General features: G+C 36.3%; 3 protein-coding genes across 8 annotated transcripts in view; 1 reads left to right on the plus strand and 2 right to left on the minus strand.

Moving 5' to 3' along the window:
* Nucleotides 1-314: 314 nt before the first annotated feature.
* LOC142973505 (small ribosomal subunit protein uS11) lies at nucleotides 315-1,640 on the minus strand. The gene is made up of 3 exons (XM_076115282.1): nucleotides 1,534-1,640; nucleotides 1,109-1,353; nucleotides 315-582 (listed from the first exon to the last, which is right to left on the minus strand). The coding sequence occupies exons 2-3, from the start codon at nucleotides 1,343-1,345 to the stop codon at nucleotides 364-366; spliced, it is 456 nt and encodes a 151-aa protein (XP_075971397.1). The 5' UTR covers nucleotides 1,346-1,353; nucleotides 1,534-1,640; the 3' UTR covers nucleotides 315-363.
* Nucleotides 1,641-2,177: 537 nt separating this feature from the next.
* On the plus strand, nucleotides 2,178-11,666 carry Sar1 (Secretion-associated Ras-related 1). The gene is made up of 5 exons (XM_076115283.1): nucleotides 2,178-2,337; nucleotides 2,628-2,677; nucleotides 4,391-4,510; nucleotides 6,084-6,385; nucleotides 9,878-11,666. Exons 2-5 carry the CDS (start codon nucleotides 2,635-2,637, stop codon nucleotides 9,992-9,994), a joined length of 582 nt encoding a protein of 193 aa, XP_075971398.1. The 5' UTR covers nucleotides 2,178-2,337; nucleotides 2,628-2,634; the 3' UTR covers nucleotides 9,995-11,666.
* A 336-nt stretch (nucleotides 11,667-12,002) lies between these two features.
* The window catches only part of LOC142973507 (uncharacterized), a 39,073-nt gene continuing 34,671 nt past the window's right edge, over nucleotides 12,003-16,404 (minus strand). For all 6 annotated transcript variants that reach the window (XM_076115289.1, XM_076115284.1, XM_076115287.1 and 3 more), the window contains 7 exons: nucleotides 16,024-16,242; nucleotides 15,552-15,707; nucleotides 15,183-15,321; nucleotides 14,796-15,069; nucleotides 14,505-14,634; nucleotides 14,164-14,346; nucleotides 12,003-13,807 (listed from right to left, as the gene is read on the minus strand). In XM_076115289.1, coding sequence (XP_075971404.1) covers nucleotides 13,715-13,807; nucleotides 14,164-14,346; nucleotides 14,505-14,634; nucleotides 14,796-15,069; nucleotides 15,183-15,321; nucleotides 15,552-15,707; nucleotides 16,024-16,242 — 1,194 coding nt within the window. In that variant the 3' untranslated portion in view covers nucleotides 12,003-13,714. The remainder of the gene's footprint in view (nucleotides 13,808-14,163; nucleotides 14,347-14,504; nucleotides 14,635-14,795; nucleotides 15,070-15,182; nucleotides 15,322-15,551; nucleotides 15,708-16,023; nucleotides 16,243-16,404) is intronic.

Raw genomic sequence — 16,404 nt, forward strand, 5'->3', positions numbered from 1 at the left:
CAAATGCTCCTGAGATATTCTATCATGAAGTTAAAATATTGAAAGTGGGGGGACAGACTTCAGTGCCTCCATAGGGTCCGAGCACTGTTGTTCTGTAGGATTTGAGCTTAGTTCACATTACTTCAAAAAAGTAGCACTAGACTGCAATAATAAATTTGTAACACCTGTTAATAGAAACAACAAGTGTATTAAAAATTAATGATTATGTTTGCCTAGCATCAATCTTATCTATTACATTTTAGTTATTAACATGCTAAGGTTAATGGCACCAAGCACATAACCAAAATTTGAGGTTTCAAAATAAAATAACAAAATACCGCAAACTCCTTTATTCAAAGTCCACAGTGAGCTTAAACTAACAGATTACAGCCTGCGTCCTCGTCGACCACCCTTCCTGCGGGTCGAGTCTGAGGGCACTGGGGTAACGTCCTCAATGCGGCCGATCTTCATGCTGGAACGAGCGAGGGCACGGAGGGCAGACTGGGCGCCAGGTCCTGGGGTCTTGGTCTTGTTGCCACCGGTGGCACGCAGCTTGATATGCAGGGCGGTGATGCCGAGAGTTTTGCACTTCTCAGCAACATCCTGAAATCATGAAAGTATTTGATTAGTTTCAGTTGGGGTGAAAAAATAACGAACATTGGCTATTGAATTAGTACTGCATTGCTTCATTGAAGAACTATGATGCATTTATATGCAGAAACTTAGATGAGAAACAGTCTCTACAGATTTTAGCGGTTTGATGTATAGTAAAAATACCATGTTTAGATGATAAAAAAATATATTATGGCTAACCCACTCTTATAAGCATCAATAAAATCAGACATTAGTACACCTGCAGTTTGCCTTTCAATGCCAGCACAGGTTCTTCAATGGTTTAAAAAATTTAAGTATATAATTTGCTAACTGATCAAAATCAAAACAATATGATGAAGTAAATGTTAAGTGTTTAGATAAGCACCGATACGGGATTTTACTTTATTCAGTATACAAGAGAAGCGAGAAACTAACATATTTTATAGTCCAAACACAACAACACATAACCTCAAAAAGATCATGTAAGGACCACTCTAGGAACACTGAGTAGTAAGAACAAGAACGGTAAACATACCTGAGCAGCCAACATAGCGGCGTAGGGAGAGGCCTCATCACGATCAGCCTTCACCTTCATGCCACCGGTAACACGGGCAATGGTTTCCCGACCAGACAAGTCCGTAACGTGTACGAATGTGTCATTGAAGGAGGCGAAAATGTGTGCGACACCGAACACTGTCTCACCCACCAAATGCTGGGGGCCGAGAGTCACCTGGACCTCCTCTTTTGCTACTTTGTTTTTCCTCGGTGCCATGGCTTAGCCTGAAAATAACAACACTTCAGAACCACTTTTGTAACCTTAAAAATCTGAGTAATCCACACACAATTTTTCACGGAAACGTAACAAGATAACAAATGTGGGTTTTAACTAGTTGCGCTTTGTATTATTTGTTCATTTCTCGTAATATTTTTAACATTTTTTAGTTAAAAACTTGTGAATACCTTTAGCTTTGAAAGCTGTCAAAAACTAGAAAGAAATCCGGATGCTAATGTTGCCAGTATTTAGAGCAAAAAAAGTCGGAAGAAAAAAAACTAACAATTTTTCAAATTTCATAGAAATACCTCTAACGATTATTTAACTTTTTGAAACGGCCAATAATTCATCAAAATTTACTTTTCGTTTAATTAGCAGATAAAACTGACGCACAATCTTCTTTATAAAAAAACTAAGTAGGATTTCTTCACGCAGCAACACTGATAAGGTGGCGTTCAAAATAAATAATTAATGGAATATGAATTAAATGGTCCAGGCGTTAAATACTAAATTATTAAGAACAAAAATCACTGGAGTAGTATGCGAAGTACTAATCAGACAAGCCCTAAAGAAGTTGTTATATTCCAAAAATACATAGAGTCACAAGTATTTGGTTTGATAGAAACAAAGCAGTTAAAATTGGCATATATGGTACTAATGCTACGTTATCAAAGTTAAGAACCTAAGACTGAAATGCATCCCACCATTACGCGTCAAGAGAATAAATCAAATTGCTCCTTAATTTCTTATATTAAGTCAATATCAAACTATATTATTCACTTGAACTAAAATTTCAAATGTGAACACACCCACAAAGCAATGTGACAACATCCGGAAGTAGCGTACGTCATTGCCAACAGATTCATATTTCCATCGCATATTCGTTGCTGAGAAAAATCGTCGGTTTTAGCGACGTAACATATAGCAAATAAGTGTGAAATATTGTGATAAACTTCCTTTTAGCATTAGTTAAACTAGTTCAATTTTAATAAGTGAGTATTGCATTTGCGTATTAGTGTAATTCTAGTTCGAAGTTTCAAGTACGCGAATGACGTTCTGTCATCTATGTTACTCAATTCATTATTGTATTCCGATTACGTTTTCGATGTCTCAACAAGTTTTAGGCATGTGCGTTGTCCCGTGGCGTTGCTCGGTGATATTCCGCTGCCAGCTATTGAGACGTAATTGATAACAAAAAGATTTGCAAGTCATTACTCATCCCATACGTTCTTTGTGATGAAGGTGGAGATATCCTGAAATAATTCCATTTCGTACGTTCCAGATTCAAAATGTTTATCTTGGATTGGTTCACTGGCGTCCTTGGGTTCCTTGGTGAGTTGGTTTCTAATTAGATTCATTGTTTTGTTACTTCACTGATGGAACTTAGCAAACTGTTGTTAACATAGTAATTATTTCATTATCATTGCTATACGCATGCATTATGACTTAATTATACAGTGTCATAGGTAGAATAATACTTTATAAATATATTTTAACCAGCAACTGATAATTACAAGTTGGGTTCAAATTACTGTAGTCTGCAAATGTTTCTAATCTAATAAGTAATTAATATGCTTAGTTAATTAGTTTATCAAGTGCAAAACAAAGTGGTTTAATCTAACATAACTATATAAATCTTGTTTAATAGATCAATCACCAAGTAAATAATGAGGTATACATTTTTGTATGCAAAAAAAAAAGTTTATGGCTTTAGTAAAAAAAAGTTTATAGCTTTTGACTGCCTCCGTGGCGCAGTGGTTTAGGTCGCCACGCCGATACCACTGCAACGGGAGGTCGTGGGTTCGATTCCCACACGAAGCAATTATTTGTGCGATCCACAAATAATTGTTTCGGGTCTGGTTGTGCTTTGTGTCCGTTGTTTGTATGTTTGTAAAAGTCCCCGCGACACAAGAGCAATTCTTAGTGCGGGAGTTGTCTTTTTATAAAAATAAAAAAAAAAAATAAAAAAGTAACTTTTCTGTTCCTAGTCACCATCTGTTGTAGCATCAACAAAGCTTTGAATATAATTTACCAAGTAAATAGCATACAAATAGAAAACAATATTGATTTTCATATAAACAATGGTATTGACAGAACTATTGTAATGGTAATTTGAAGATGGACCATGAAGGTTGTAACACAGTGAGCTTGGCACACTGACCTACTGACCTTAGCCTTTTAGACTGCCATGTTGTGTTCCTTGTTCAAATAAAAAGAGTTTTCACTTACTTTCATGACTAGTTTCACTTGTAAGACTTCCTTTTACTATTTCATAATTTAAACTGAGTGAAAGGGAATTAGATGTTTCTAGTTATTGACTGTAGTCATTTGCCCATATATTAATAATATTTGTATACAAAATCTTAAATAAAATGTGGAAATACGGAAGAAAATAAAATAGTTCCTATAATGTTTTATCAAAAACATTGGTTATGAAATTGTCTATTGCAACAAAGTGTTGCAAGGGTTTAGAAATATCTCAATGAAAGAGCAGTTGTTGCAATTTATATTCAATGCCATGGCTTAAAGACTTGAAGTAGAAAAAAAATGCTATGCAGCTTAATTGAAGATCACATTTTCCTTAACTTACAAGACAAAAGAGAACATCATTATGTTATGGGTTCAAAGCTCAATTCAACCAAATATAAGTACCATAATCAAGGTTAAACATAATGACCACTGTGTTAAGTAAGAATGTGCTAAAAACATATTAGCACTTCACAAACTCCAGAAGTTAGCTCAGGTTTTGAACTTTGATGTTAGAAAGGAAAAGTGCTATACAGATCCTATAGCTCTCTCTTTCCCTCTCTTTAATTTTTACCTTATGATGATATTGAATTAGTTCCTTTTGCCATTAGATGACTCATTTAATGTTATATGTTGAAGTCATAATAATATAGGAAATATGTTATTGATATAGGTTTGTGCACGAAGTCAGGAAAGCTCTCTTCTTTTCATATAGATCGAATTTGAGTTGCCTTCCTTATGATACAGTGTACCTTGTACAGTTTATTATTGATTTCATGATATAACTTATTTGTACAGGTTTGTGGAAGAAGTCAGGAAAGCTATTGTTCCTGGGTCTGGACAATGCTGGCAAGACAACACTGCTACACATGTTGAAGGATGACAAACTCGCGCAACATGTACCCACATTGCATCCCAGTAAGTATATACATACATACATACTTGTATATATCATACACTAAACTATTACTGCCCCACTGTTGGGCATGGTTCTTTGCTAAACAAAACCTGTCCCATTAGAGGGCATGGGTCTTTGTCAGACAATATCTGTCCCATTACTGGGCATGAGTATTTATTGCCTCTGAGAAAAGAGAGAGTGTACCTTACATCCACCACACTAACTAGGGTGTAGGTATGGGTTGAGGTCTTTGTATTTCCTAAATAATTATTTTACATACATTTATGTAGACCTTTGTTCTCCAAAAGGATATACCAGTCACTAGAATCTTATGCTCCTTATGGCTAAACCACATTCTACATCACTTATTATGTGCTTCTTTATGTTGTGAGTATGTACTATACATATAAAAACACTGCATCATAATCAAAATAAAATATTTTTTTATGGTACTGCGTCCACTAGATCGGCATTTTGGCGCCACAGAAATTAATTTAAAGCGACAGATCTTTATGGTCCGTATATGTTTCGATTCCGAGATCGATATCCATGTACGCAGAGGACACGCAGCTTAATATATAAAATACACCTATAAATTAAATAATAAATTTAACCCATTAATGTCCCACTGCTGGGCAATGGTCTCCTCCCGTAATGAGGGAGGGGTTAGGCCTTGAGTCCACCACGCTGGCCAAGTGCGGGTTGGGGACTTTGTATGCCCTCAATAAATGTATTAAACAAATTTTAGGCATGCAAGGTTTCCTCACGATGTTTTCCTTCACCGTTGGAGCATGTGATAATTATTTCTAATACACACATAACTTCGAAAAGTCATTGGTGTGTTGCCTCGGGTTCGAACCTGCGACCACTTGAGTGGGAGGTGTCAACTTATACCACTCGGCTATCACTGCTCTTTTACACCTATTAAATAAAAAGTTGAATTATTACAATTGTTTCTATTCTTGGTATATTACTTGCATTATTATTTTTATCTTGATGAAAATATCAGTGACATAAACAGTTATTGCTTCTTTGTATTATCAATTCATTAAACTAGTTTGGATTTGACAACAAAAAGATGTGTATTTAGTATAATTTAACAAGGTCAAGAAGTAGTCTTATTTCCTGTTTCAAATTTATTTTGAAGTTAAGTTATGAATGTCTTTTTATTAGCTAACATACATATAATAAGATTTTTGAATGATATATTCGTATCTAGTTTATGTTCGTTATTATTATATGGTGTAATTACAGCTATAATTACTGTTGTATGGGGAAATATTAATATATCTCTTATAGGGTAAAACTAATAAAACATAATTTATGTCCAACTGGAAATGTTTTAGAGTGCCACTCTATTAATATCTTTACAATATGTATCAATATTATCAAATGCATTTTATGATGTTTCTGAAATCAACTGTGAATTAGTGTTCAGAAACATGTTAATGGTACGATTGTTTTTCTAATATCGTCAACTCCCATCGACAACACACAAGAGCAATTCTTAGTGCGGGAGTTGACGTTTTTCATATAGAAAAAATGGGTATAATATTGTTCAATATAATTGATATTGTAATATTTGTGGTGCAGCATCGGAGGAGCTGTCAATAGGCAGTATGCGGTTCACGACGTTCGACCTGGGCGGTCACCAGCAGGCGCGGCGAGTGTGGCGCGACTACTTCCCGGCGGTGGACGCCATCGTGTTCCTCGTGGACGCGTGCGACCGCGCGCGCCTGCCCGAGTCCAAGGCCGAGCTGGACTCGCTGCTCACCGACGAGACGCTCAGCAACTGCCCCGTGCTCATCCTCGGCAACAAGATCGACAAGCCCGGCGCCGCCAGCGAGGACGAGCTCCGCCAGTTCTTCAACTTGTACCAACAGACTACTGGAAAGGTGAGGACTTTTCACTATCCTTTATGCTTCTTAACAGTAGAAAATTAAATTTACAGTAACGTGAAGTCATTGTGCCACTTAATGTTGGGTGCACGTGCCTAAAAAAGAGAATAGGTCAACGCCTACAATATCTCCAAAATACCTCCAAAGTTTACAATTTATATAGTTCTAGTTGATTTGAAGTAAGTGAAATTGAACCCTTGCTGTCAGTTATCAGCTGATTAGGAAAAATCCACAACTACGTCTTTTAGATGTTATGTCTTTGTCAAAACTACTAACAAACATTGTAGAATTTTAAATAATTGTATTCTAGTCTTGTTACACATTGTACTAAAACTTGGCAGCGTGTCTAGTTTATCTCAATTGTTTACGTAATGCGTAACAAAAACTATACAATGAGTGGTTGGATCAATTTATCAGACTTGCTTCCGAACCTACATAATTTAATACACTTATATCATAAGGAACTGCGATCTTACTATATTTATAAGTAAATAAGGGCGCGGTACAGAGTGTTTCTATAAATAAAACATCTTTATCTCACCTCACTATCCAGGTCATATTCAATACTTCTGTTTAATGTTGCGACCTCGAATCAATACTGTTAGTATCATGACTTTGTGATAGAAACTCAGTACTGCATTATTATTTCCATAACATGTTAGTGTTGTGGTCACAATAGTGATATTTTTTAAAGAAATTACGAGCTTTTTTGTTTGTTTCTATATATTTTTGTATCTAATCTAATACGAGAACACGCATAGTATGTTCTGCCCAAATGAACAGAATAATAAAAATACATGACAGTAGTTAATTATTTTGTATATACTAAGTAAATGATATATAACCGACTGACCCATTTCGTACAATTCTTATCTGCACAATTTTGTGCGATTTCCGTGCACGGAATACCAATAAAGTTCCGTATTCAATGTTTGTCAATAAAACTATAATGACTGTAATTTTACGGTACATATATTTTGTAGGATTATAGCGCGCAGTCATATGTTACATAATTTTTTGTATTGGAACACAGTTGCGTATGATTTAGTAGTTTTTAACACGTAATAATGTTACGTGGATTTTAACTGTGTTGATGTTCTATTTTACTTTGTCTCATCACAGCTCTATAAGTATAAAATAAGTAAGGAATCGCTTCTTCTCACGACTTCAAATATTCCATGACTTCCCAGGGTATATAGAATCCTCTGTGTTAATCCTGGTCGTTAGCCAGTAATTTTTGCGTGATAAACAAACATACATTTGTCCCATCCAGTGGCAGTAACTGAAACATATCCCCTTTCTTAAAAAATACCACAAATACCATACCTTAGTTTTTAATACCTCATAAATATATACATTTACAAAAGCAGAACAGTAATAAAATAGTTTCGTACGTGTATCTTATTCTGATGCACAGATCATATCAGATTTTAAAGTGAATTAGATAAAATCTTTCAGTTAGTTGCTACTGGCGTAACGTTTCCTCTCTTTATCTACCACTTCACTTATTTATTGATGTTGTTATCGGAAACCATGTATTTATAAACTATGATATCTAAGAAATATGACATTACCATTGGATGTATTTTTCTGTTCCTGATGACCGGTTCCAATAATTATAGATATAACCTAACCTTAAAAAAAGAAGGAGGTTTTCAATTCTTATGTATCATGTTATGTTCTCTATCTCCCAACTTCTTACTGCCTTAGTACGTGTTTGTGGATCTTTTTTGTTTAAAAAGTGATATTTCCAATGTTGTTTAGGCATAAGAACTATACTTGCAATTACTATAGAAACGCCACAATTATGAATGTTAATTAGCATGGCATCAACATCGTAAACAGTTAACAACAATAGATTTTTCAGTATTAAAAAGTCTTGTTAAATATATGAGAGACTTGGGCTTTATTAAGATAACAAATAAATTAGACGACATTTTGCTTGAAGTCGGGTTTTTCTCAGTTTTTGGGAAAAGTACCTCGTCTTATTTTATAATGATTTAATACAAATGCTATCTATAATAGCCTATCCTGTACCCAAAAGGCATGTTATTGGAACCAAATTTCGTTAGTTAAATAGTTCTTTTGACACTGCCTACCCTGTGGGAAGGCGTGTTTATGTATGTATGTTCAACATAGTTCTGTATTTTCTCCTGACCTGATTCTAATCTACCTACACGTTTTCTGTTCTGCTTTAGAGCGTAAATATGCTATTTTTGTGTTCCGTATCAGTCATTTACATGGAATTAATACGCTTATTAATATTTCTTAATAACCTATTACAGTATAACAAACTTGCGTACGTAGAATGACAATATTTTGCAGAATCACAACTAATTATCATAAATTATGTTCGAAATTCCGTTGTCATCGTTGCGATAACCAAACAAACACACATTGCCTACGTAACTTCACAAAGCATAATTCATTGTAATTTTACATTAAAAAATACGGAATACGGCTACAAAAAATGCCCCAATACGTACCTACTTATTAATTTCTATGACTTTGCTTTTATTAAATCTTGCTTCTACAAGTACATGCAGTCCTGTAAGACAAACGATGTATAAAGAAATAAATATTTATCATATATTTTTACTGTTTTATTATATGTATAGAAAAATAATTTAATAAAAATCAGCCTGTAGAATGTGAAACATACTAATATTATTATGGATGTATGGATTTGAATGAAGCAATGAAAGTTTGTTAGGATTGTATCAAGTGGCTTTCTGTGATCTCTGCTTACCCCTATAGGAAAACGCGTGATTTTATGTATGTATGTTCATAATTGCTCTAATAATTATATGCAATGAATATTTGAATTATTTAGCAACAAACAGCCCATTGGTATGCAGTGTGCATTCGCGTCAAGGTTTATTTACTTATGATAATACATACTGTTTTATATACTAAGTGATACCGCTGCTTATATACTTTATAAACACTACGTAATAGATAATGTCCTCTAGTCGTTGAAATAAAACACGAAAGTATTCGCACTTCACAGTGTTGTTTATAGCAAAATATAAATTATTCTTAAGTTTTTCCTTTTAAGATATTCTTAATAACCTTTTTAGGAACTTCCCTTATGTGAGTAGTTATAGGCTTTCCCTCTCATACACGCAACGCGTCACATAATATACGATTACTAATTGAGTTACTGTCTTATATCTTTTTAGAAGTTAGGTTTGTCGAGTCTAAATCGCATGTCATAAATACAGGGGCTTATAATGTGATAATTTTGTAAGATAATGGTTTATAATGTGTAGTAATACTGGCAATAAACGTCGTTTTAACATCATCTAACTTAAAATATATAATTATTTTTATGCTACAATGTGAAGTCTGCTTAATTTAATTAGATAGGATCTCCAGTATTAATTACTTTCCAACAAGATAGTATCATAATCTTCAACCAGTCATTAACATAATAAACTTGATTTTGTTAAACAATCAAATGCTGACTTTATTGTTTGTATGTTCCAGGGTAAAGTATCGAGGTCAGAGTTGCCCGGCAGACCCCTGGAGTTGTTCATGTGCTCAGTGCTGAAGCGCCAGGGCTACGGCGAGGGCTTCCGCTGGCTCGCCCAGTACATCGACTGAGCGCCGCGCCCCTCGCGCACCCCCCCGGCTCGCTTATACTCGCGTATGCTTCTCATATAAATGTCCTAACGTAGCCGCCACACACACTACTTATTTTAACTTATGTGAACTAAGCCTTACATCAGACTCTTATTATTCAGTGGCCTGTACTTCATACTGACATTTTACTATGAAGTGTTAGCAACTTTATCTCAACAATAAGTATTTTCAGACTAATGTATCTTTAAGTTTGCGGCTACGTTTCCACGATGTGTATATGCTCGAACGGCGCCCGTTTGTAAGCAGCCCAACTATCGCTCACTAGTAATGCTTTATGTTTGTAACATCTCGGTATCGAGACTAGACCTAATGAATCCTTTAATATTGTAAGGATCACGATATTGCAATAAAATAATATAATTTATTATACTGTCTCTTTTTTATAGGTTAAGTAACTAATATGGCGATCCCCTGCCGGGGTGTACGTGACCTCTGTATATGAATATGTTACTGTGAGGTTTTACTGCCGCTTCCATTATAGGACGCAACTATTCGAGTACTTAGTTACTAGCAATACTAGTTTTAAAGTACAAATTGTATGTGGCGGGAGGACCCGCGCCGCGCCGAGCATTACTAGTTAGCGATTTATATGACGCGGTTCTAAAATATCTCGGCTACAAATAGCTGCTAGCTGTATCGTTCAGTGATTTTTGTTTGGCTGTAAAATACTGAAATACAATTCTAATTTTACGTGAATCTAAATGATTACGTCGAGGGTTCCCTCGTCGCTCTTTAGGTTTGTGAAACCATTTAAATTTGTGTCTATATAAATAAGGTAATGGTGCAAAGCATGGTAATTTTTGGTATTATGTATCGTTTCGCCAAATATTTTCTCAATTGTCGGACAAAGTCGCAGGAATCTGTATGAGCAGCTTTGTCGTCTCTTGTTCTACATTATAATTATTATTAAATATATAGTCTTACATACGCAGTCTCAGTATCGCCTTCGATTCAGAGTGTAAGATACAATAATTTTAATTCAAATTTTATTAATATTTATTTTCTTATTCTCATTCCAACTTGAGTGATAGTATTGACTCGACTATGTATTTATCAAATAAAGCTCATTGTGTTGTATGTGTTAAAGTGACGAATGTTATATTTTTGTAAATTATTTCAATCATTTGATTTTTCTCGGATTGTTTAAATAGACATTGTAAAGAAACGGCTAGTCTACGTTAGTGGTAGATGAGTCTTAAAATGAATTTTAATACTTATTCATTTAAGGTAATAGTATACAATTATCTTCCATTAATAGTTATTGACGGTGCAGCAAGACGTATCCAAAACAGTATTTTGATTCATTTTGTTTAGTTTTCGAGCACAATCAACTGCTAAAATTGATAATCAAGCATGTGTTTGTTCAGATGGTAACAATCTTAGGAGGTGTTATGATCTAAACGACGTGGTTTGTTAGTTTTCTGATGTGTTTAGTGAATTCGCGTGTTGCACGGAACTCGCTTGTGGTACAAAGCGGCCGGCGCCGGCGGTCGCGTCGCTAGACGAGCCGTTTCCATTCATAACTGTTGCGATCAACGTGCGCTGGATCTCCAGCTTTACTTAGACAATGTTCTTTGGTATATTATTTGCAGTTTAAGTAAAAAAAAGTTTGTAATAAAATTTATATGAAATAGTCCGATGTTTTATTTGCCTTTTACCTCCTTTAACCATACAAAATCTTCATACTTCAGTACCTCACTCCCCCTGGTTTCGTTCTGTCTGTCTATTTTTTTAAGAGACGAGGAATTAGTACAATCCAGTTTCCATTCGATCATAAGTGCACCTTATTAAAAAAGATGGGATTCTCAAATCCTTGATTCATGCTGAAGCTATTGTAATGTATTGGTTTACGTGGTTGGCACCATTCAGCTTCTAAGTATACCAACCAATGTCTGTTTCAAATGCCGAGCCGATAATAAGGCGAAATAAATCTTAAAAAAGGTTCAACATAGATGTAAATAAAATCCAGTTTTATACTAATTAAAATTTTAATTATAGGAAAATAATGCAATAAAAATACTAATGTATAGAATATTACTAAAGTACATAATTTTACAACTTTCAAAATGTTCTCTCATGAAAATAATAATTTGAGTCAACTTTAGTGCAAAATGGGAATGCTTTAAATAAAATCGATGGAACTTCAATGAGAGTGTATAAGTGACTACAAATAATGCATAAAACACTAGACCATGATTACATATTACAAATGTTTATCACTGCAGCACGACACGGCGTATTTACATTCTGTACTCAAGATTATGATATTGCACATTCAACACTTAAAATTACATTGCATGAATTCATAACATTGGTAGACGGCAACCTGCGTTACAATAATTCCTTGTGCTACATACGTTTAATATATATTTCTCTATAACCAGATCTTACAAGCTTCACGGAACGCATTCGATGCCATACAACGCGGGCTGCGTAGCTAATAACTCAACAAGCTAACCGACCAGGTTACGATGGCCACTACGTAGTGAACTTCACGCGAAATTATGTGAGGTAATATCACATTTGGGACTATTCATTATAATTACATAAATAATTACACTAACTACTATATGCACGTTATTTTATTCACATCCTTCGCTTGAGATGGTGAACTATCTAATATAACGCATTACTTTCGAGTAAATATTCGTAAAATTTCTTCACTAAATGTCATGTAAGATATCCAATATTCGTCAATGTGAGTCAGTATTGTAACCATGTGAATAAAAGTACGGTGGCGGGCACACAACACTCACACGTCACATACACGCAGGTATACATACAGTCAAGTGGTCGGCGAGGAGATGCGAGCGCGTGCGACTACGACCGGCTCGACGACCGCGGCTCAGGCACATCGTGGCGTCTCGTGCCACTCCATTAGAAATTATAGTACTACCCTGTACCGCGATACACTTGTCCACAAGTCTATCTATCACACGAGCCTACATAATTTCTAATAAAGAGGAAATATACATCGCTAAATAAATTGTGCTCTATGCATACTAAATGCAGACTCGTCTATTTGGTAACTTAACCTAACATTTAGTCACTGTGTTTTTGAGATTTTAAAGTATACGACGGGTGTACGCATACTGTGGAGACTTAGGTGCGATTTAAATTTTGATTATTAATAAAGTCATGTAACAGACACAAAACATTCATAAAATACAATAAAAATAATAAAATTATAACCTTACTCTACGCACTACTATCGTAAAACGTTCACATCTAAAACATTTAAATTGAATAACAACTTTCTATATCGATTTTATACTATTTACAAAAAAATGTATCCGATTGATTGCCGCGATAGCTAAATATAGTTATAAAATTGAAGTTAGTCAGTAAAACTCTGTTGATATTGTCTTATTCGTAGATCATCACACGTCAGCTTTATGAGAGTGAAATCATTAAATAAGTCTAAATTATGATTCATTTACTTACAGATAGTACAATCACTTTGGTACATAAAACTAGTTATCATAGCCTTTCCTACGCTAAATCGATATCGGGAATAGAGTAGTGTGTTGATGTCGTACAGACAGTGACATGTTCATATGTTTGTGTGTAGACATGAGCACACTCGTACAACAGTTACAGTTGTCCTCAACTCGGCGATAACTCGTCGTCTCGTCGACGGTGGAGTATTGTTCTTGTCCATTAAATTATAAGTCTTGTTCATTAGTTCATCCACTTGCGGCAGTTGGGTGCGCCACACATGCACATGATCTTGTGGGCGTCGTCCTCTATGTCGAATTTGTAGTCGTAAGCCAACTGTGGACAATGAGAGACAATTAGTGTTGTAGTTTGTCCTAAAGGAATGCTATTAACCTTGTGATTATTCGTGATTTATTCTTCCTGGCTGCGTCTGAACGTCTTGGACGATTTCAGCAATAGTTGAGACGAGTATCTGAATGTAAATTCATAAATGTTAAGGAAAGGAAATGCGTAGAAGTATGCAACATCTTTTGTGCCAAATAAAATAGATTTAATTATTACACATTTCCTTTCAATCTTTAGTTATGACTCACTCTGTCTGTCTGTAATCAATCCGTTGAGATAGGATTTAGTGGATACTTCTCTCGCTAAACCTGAATAACTAGCCCATACATAGCAAATGAGTGAATTACCTCTTCTCCTCTCGCGATTCTTCTCTTAGCGAATATAATGATGCGTAGATGTCTGTCGACCTCGACGGTCTCGGCGACACAGTTGGGCTGGCACGAGTGGTTGATGTACCGCGCCAGGCCGCCGGACAGCGTCGCGTCCACCACGCGCCGCTCGTCCAGCCGGAACATGTAGATGCCGCGGTTCTGAGCAATACATATCGTTATAACAGCGGTGTACAGTTTTATAATTCATTTTAAATACGATATAATGCCAAAAAGTTAACAAAATGTTGTGTAAACGTAATGAAATGATGTTTTTTTAATTACGCTTATTTCTAAATCATAATCTAGTGTAATCTCACCTTCGCTTCGTATTTCTTCTCGCGTATTTCCGATAGTTCAGATCGAATGATCTCGCCGATATATTCAATGACCATGGTGTGTTTCTCTAGATCGCGAGCGGCGTACAATCCCAAACCTTGGATTTTAGATCTGAAACAATGGTTATGATAAAAATTTATAGAAGTTGATAGGATAACGACTAGGTGGCGAGAGCTTAAACTGAGATTATAAAGCAATTATTTTGAAGCAAATCAAGGTTAATTTTCATGTCATATAATGGCGTTACGGCGCGTGTCGTATGCGTGTCGTACCGCGCGAGGTAGACGTTGTTGCGCCACTCGGACTTCATCTTCTTGTACTGCGAGCTCTTGGTGTGCACGAACTGCTTGGAGTAGGGGCAGGCGGGGTGGTCCAGCGCGGGCGGCGGCGCGGGCGCGGCCGGCAGCAGCGAGCGGGCGGCGCGGCGCCACGTGGCGCGGGCGCGCGCCTCGGACCGCGCGCAGCCCGACGGGTTCACGGCCAGCCCGCCCTCCAGCAGCGCCGAGCGACCGAACTTGAAGCGGTAGTCCGTCAGCGTCTCTATGCCTGCGACACACGACACAATATTTATACTAAGAAAAAGACATTCATGATAGTTTTGTACTCATTTATCAAAACTAAAGGAAAGCTAAGAAGAAACGTTGAAAGGATAAACTCACCAGGCAAACTTTCAAGTACCCTGACGACGGCAGGCTCGGTAAGACCGAACAGATCCTCGCCGGTCACATAGTTGGGCCATAATTTCAGCACTCCGTCTTCACTGCGACCTTCACGCAATGCTGCCACCGCATCTAATACCTAATCAAAAATATTAGAACTTATTTACTAAATTACTGTTAAAAAGTGCAATGTAATTTGAATTTCTACAAATAGTAATAATAATTTGATGTCATGTGTGTTGCTCAACGATAACATAACATGTGTGAAGTTGTACTTTTATAAAACAAATAAGCATCTAAACATTAAAATGGTACAATAATTTAAAAGGTTGGTAGAATAGTATTGTGTTTATAGATGTGTATACGAACATTGGCCCAGGCAGCTCTAGGCGTGGGCGCGGCCAGCTCGTGGCGCGGCTCGTCCTGCGCGCGCACGTGGAAGCGCGGCCGGCCCTCGTCCTCCGTGATCCAGCACAGGTAGCGGCAGCGCGTGTTGGCGCGCGACATCGACCAGTAGAAGCGAACCTACATCGAGCGGAGTACAACTACGTGTTAGTAACTTGTTTTCTTTGGTAAGTATTTTATTTTCCTTTACGTTTCGTAAATGCTTGAAATCATGTAAAAATTGTTTATTTTTTGTCCAAATCATTGTTATTCTTAATAATTTAACCATTAAGCAATTGGGCTGAACTACAAATGAGTAACAAATTAGCATTGATGTAGCTAGTTTTCATTTCTTATATCAACTAAATAGTTTTATAACAAAAGCGCATATGGTCCATGGTTAAAATATAGGTAATTCACGGCTTAAAAAGTACACAATAATTACAGTTATACTTACAATCTTATAACCAATAGGATAGATATAATTAGGCGTGTGGAAGGCGGCTAGTTGATGCGGCAGCAAGTGTCCGGGACTGAGGAATATGAGTCCTCCGACGCGGATGAGATGATTGGTGTCCGAGTGCAACATCACTGACGCCACCTGGCGTTGCTCGTCACGTGCTATGTACACGCGACGTTGCACGCTAAGCGTCGTTAGCTCGTTGTCTTTCTCGTTCTATAACAAATTACAATTAATAAAATTATAGACCATCTTACTTTAATACATAAAATAGGGTAGTAGACTGGCTAAACGAAATACTATTCAACTTGTACTCGTAAAAGGTTCGTCCAAGATGCTCAGACTATGTACATTTTGTCCGTAATACTTGAATTAAAT

Source organism: Anticarsia gemmatalis, chromosome 6 (assembly GCF_050436995.1).
Source record: "Anticarsia gemmatalis isolate Benzon Research Colony breed Stoneville strain chromosome 6, ilAntGemm2 primary, whole genome shotgun sequence".
NCBI classification, from domain to species: Eukaryota; Metazoa; Arthropoda; class Insecta; order Lepidoptera; family Erebidae; genus Anticarsia; species Anticarsia gemmatalis.